This window comes from Diprion similis, chromosome 14, assembly GCF_021155765.1.
Source record: "Diprion similis isolate iyDipSimi1 chromosome 14, iyDipSimi1.1, whole genome shotgun sequence".
Lineage (NCBI taxonomy): Eukaryota > Metazoa > Arthropoda > Insecta > Hymenoptera > Diprionidae > Diprion > Diprion similis.
The window spans coordinates 4,048,199-4,053,112 of record NC_060118.1 but is presented as its reverse complement, the minus strand read 5'-3'; the positions used below and the strand labels follow the sequence as shown (position 1 = coordinate 4,053,112).

Below are 4,914 nucleotides of genomic sequence, written 5' to 3'. Positions count from 1 at the left end.
CTTGTTCGTTGATATTTAACTGTTTTAATTTTTGAACTTGACCAAAATAATTGTTGTTGTTTTCAACATGAAATTTTATTTTTCATAGACACAGTTTATGTAAATATGCTTAAAAATAAAAAAATTAGGAGTGAAACATATAAATATATTCATTATTTTGGCCGAAAAGTGGTTTTTATTTTTCACTACTGTGGTGTACCGGTTTTAATAATTTTAAAAACTTATGACGTTGTAGGGTAATATAAAATGCTTTGAACAAAGTTTCATCGTTGTGCGAAAATTGTATCATTGTCCAAAAAAAAAATTTACATTAAAATAATTTTTTTTTCCGAGGATCTTATGAGCTATATATCTCTAAAATTTTTCTTGAAAGAGCTATTATCTGGCTCAAAACCTATAAAAAATTTAGATCAATCAGTTCACTCAATCCTGATAACATTTTTTTATTTTTTTTTCACATATTTTGCTTTTTATTGAAAACCAATTAAGTTAGGGATCTGAAACTTTCAATATCTTATTATTTCATTACTACCGACATATCTACTAAGTATCATTCAAACACTTGTCCTGGGCCAATTCACCACGCCCTGACCCACCTGACCTAGGCCCTTGGGGTGTTCGTCAGAAGCTTATTAGGCTCATAAAATATGTGAGCAATCGCTATTTAAAAAAATTACAATCAAAGTCATGGAATTGTCACAATAATCATGGCAAACCATGGATTAGATGCAAAATTGTCAGAGTTTCAATTAATACTTTTTAATGACTTTCTTGAATAAATGTGGTTGAAACGACAGGTGACTGCTCACTTGTTATCAAATATTTCTTCTTCCGCGTCGAACCATTTGAGTCTGCCATTCTACCGAACCTTCTTCAGACACAAAATAGTTTTTGAATGTTTCCCTCACAGCTACAGCCTCGTTCGTTGCATTACCCCCCCACATTTCGAATGTCTTGTAACGCTGGAATGTCACCTTCCGCATGATGGAGATGATTTCCGAGAACATCATTTCGCAGAAAATTGTGTAGGCAACATGTTGCCAATACGACATTGTCCACATTGTCTGGTTTCATTCTTATCCGTCTTTGATAAATTCTGAATTTTTGAGACAAGATTCCGAATGCGTTTTCGGATATTCTTCGAGCGCGGGACAATCGGTAATTGAAGATTCTCTTAGCTTCGTCATCTTTGAGTTGAGACCCTGGATACGGACGCATAATATATTTCTTTAATGGAAATGCCTCGTCGTCCACAATTACGTGGGGTACTGGCTCATTAGTTCCAGGCAGTGGCTTTGAAGGAGGTATATTTAATCTGCCATCATCTACAGCTTTTCCAAAAGCGCAGTTGGCAAAAATCCCACCATCACTATTTTTGCCGTATGCACCGACATCAATTGCAATAAATCGGTAGTTAGCATCTACAAGTGCCATCAGCACAATGCTGAAAGTTTTCTTATAATTGAAGTATAAGGAACCACTGTTACCGGGCGCCTCTATCACAATATGCTTTCCATCCATGGCACCTATACAATTTGGGAAATTCCATCTTTCCGAAAATGTTCTTTCGATCGATTTCCACATTTCCAAGGTCGGCACAGGTAAAATTATTGGAGACAGTCGCCTCCAGATTACTTCACAAGTCTCGTGTACAATTGAACGAACTGTAGTATGTCCCAAATGATAGCTAAATGCTATGGTTCTGAATGAGTCACCTGTCGTTAGAAATCTGAAAAAAGAATAAAAAAACAAAATAGTATTGAATAAAGGGTATTGGTATTAATTTGGATATTGTTTAAAAATTTGATTCAGCTGAAGAGTGTAAGCTGGCATGGCGCAGATTACGGGATGCCTATAGAAAGGCGAAGAAAATTCGCCAAACAAAAAGTGGAGCAGCAGCCTCGAAGAAAAGACCATGGAAATTTGAAAACCAAATGGCATTTCTCGCTCCGTTCATGTCAGAAAGGGAAACGCGGTCAAACATTTCAGAATCTGTGAGTACACCGGAGTCACAGACTTCTAGTATCGAAGAAGAGCCGGCATCAATTATTTCTGACGGGGACGACAATGATGAGGAATCTAGCTCAATTAACAATTATAGTGAGTGATATTTTATAAACGGATAAAGGTGTGTTCGATGATTTCGAGGATGGTGTTGTAATTGTTGCAATGCTTATGGCCATTTTGTGAGCTCTATTTCAAAACAAAACAAACTTCATATGTCAAACCGCACTGCCGTATGTATAGCTTGATTAATCACGAATCGTAATTTTCTGAAGTATGTATGTACTTTTCTCCGAGAACTAATCTAAAATGAAATTACACCAAATTGATCGGGGTCATATAATAACATTGATTATTTTTAAATCATTAAAAATAAATGACCAGCTTCATTTTCAAATATTAATTCACAAGCAGATCTTGACTGATGTTTAACGAGAAAAATATGTGTTGAAACATAAATTAAACTAATAATTATTGAATGTATGATATACAATGTGAAAGTCTGTTATGAGTGAAGTACAGTAACATTGATTTCTTTGTCAATTGTCAACCCTATCATACCATCTTAATTTTGTAGATATCAGCGCATCAAATACGGCTAATTCCTCGAGTGTGACTCAACAGTCAGCAATATTTCGTAAAACGCCTACAAAAAAAAAAACTGCTGCCACAAATCCACCGTCAGATGTTGCGGGTGCCCTATTGAAATACTTAAAAGATAAGCCGGAAAAGCTCATCAACGGAGATGTTGGACCTCTGGATACATTTTTCTTAGCTATGGCAGAAACTGTCAAATCATTTCCACCACATTTCCAAGTTGAGGTGAAATTCAAAGTTTTTGAATTAATCAACAATTACGAAATCAGAGTGGTAACAAACACTCTAAATCAGGTGCCACACCCGTTAATGCCACAGTTGAGAGAACAAATGTATGCCACTAATAATAACACAAGCACAATTTTTGATTACCCGCCGAGAAACCTTGACGCAGTTACACAAGGTTCAAATATCACTGACACGACGTCGATTTCTTCAAATTTTACCCATCATCAGCTGTAATATTTTTTGTTTTAAAAAAGTTATTCATGGTAACGTACGTTAAACTGATATAAGCAAGATTATACTTATAAAATACAATAACAGTGTTTCTTGTAAGCCGAATAATGTTATTAGCTTTCATAGTTTTGCTGAACAGAAATTATATATATTCAAAATAAAGCCTTGCAAAATCATTTGTTTTTTGCTCAATTTGTTGGTTGCTTTATAATATTTTTAAAAAATCTAAATTTTTAGGAATAAAGAATTCGTGATCGATATCATATTTTATAATTCTGTTAACATTTCTATCAGTTAAAAACATTGGTTACGTCATCTGAGTTATCCAGTTTTTCCTATTGGGCAGTTTCTGCTTATTGTAACTACAGCTTATGAAACAATTGTTTTTCAAATAAAATTGCATTTCTTGATAAGCATAGGCATTTCAAGATGAGAGTAAATTCAGTAACTATAAGCAGAATTATTGAAATTCCAAGAGTAAATAAACTAGTCTTTTGAGGCACTTGTGTAAAGCGGGTGAAACATCCTATTGCCTAAGAAATTTTGCCACGATTCTTCTAGGCTTAACGAACACATCGAGCCTAGAAAGAATCAAATCCGTCAAGTCAAAACCGCTGAAGTTAATACACTTACACGCATTCAGCAACCTTTAAAAATTGATTGTATACGTCCTCACTGCGGTTGTTGCATTCATTTTACTTTTCGAAAGTTGCAAAAAGCATGCGTGAAATAAGTTAGAAGGCTTTTTTGAACCACCCTAATATAAATGAGGTCTTTGAGACCCCAATTTTTGTCATCATTTTTATTTTACTTGCACAAACAACACTGAATCAAGCGTACTGATGTTAATTTTGTACGTTGAAGTCGGTGTGGAGGTTAAGTGTACCTCAGGTAAGTGATTTTGGTTAAAATTCAAATCACCCTTTATGAGGGTAGCCGAAAAAAAAATTTTATTTTACAACTCGCATGAAAATATGTTAATTTAACACGTTTAAAGAATGCTCACAAAAAATCAAACGAATTAAAAAATTTTTAGAGGTCACTCAAGATTATTTTAAATTCACAAAATTGTTAGAAATCCTTCTTTTTTTTTAATTCAATTTTAATTTTTAAATTGTCTTTGTGATTTTTCTTCCTTCTTGTATTAATGCTTCATTTCTATTGAAGTAGGTAAACGATTCAAAATTTTTTTTTTAAATTTGAGCGACCTTTATACATTGATATATCGAGTTCTTGGATATTTATAATTACAAACGTAGAAATTAATGACATGAGAAAAAACAAATTCCATTTAATTTTTAACCATTATGGGAATTTTTTCAAATCTCGAGCGACCTCTTGTGAAAATATTTTGATCGAGCTGATTTTCGGCAAACATTTTTGAAACACTTTAAATTAACATATTTTTATACGAGATAAAAAAAAATCGTTTTTTTTTATCAACATCTTCACCCAGGTGATGAGAAAAACCCTCACAGTTGTGAATACATTTTTTTTACTTCATATTTACAGGATGAAAATTTTTTATTCTTCAGTATCCCAAAAGGCATAAAATTTTGTGATGGTAAAAAAATGTTGAAAAAATAAAAATTTTGAAATGATTGTAAGAAAATCTCTCTATGCGATGGTCCTCAAGGGATAACAAAATACAACTGCCATGTTTCATATGATAATCACATGTTCTACATTAGGGTGGCCATTAAATACCATCTTGAGGAGTGAAACCCCACAGTTTATAGACAAAAAAAAGAAAAAAATTTTGGCACAAGAGCGAGGTTTTTAAAATAAAATTAACCCGTGCCTAAAAGACCTCAAAGTTTCCCAAGTAAAACAGATGCGTTTCCACGGATCTCA

General features: G+C 33.4%; 1 protein-coding gene across 1 annotated transcript; it reads right to left on the bottom strand.

Moving 5' to 3' along the window:
* Positions 1–601: 601 nt before the first annotated feature.
* Positions 602–1,917, bottom strand: LOC124414442 (protein ALP1-like). Its single transcript, XM_046895386.1, has 4 exons — positions 1,883–1,917; positions 935–1,729; positions 810–868; positions 602–660 (listed from the first exon to the last, which is right to left on the bottom strand). The coding sequence occupies exons 1-4, from the start codon at positions 1,915–1,917 to the stop codon at positions 602–604; spliced, it is 948 nt and encodes a 315-aa protein (XP_046751342.1).
* Positions 1,918–4,914: the final 2,997 nt, after the last annotated feature.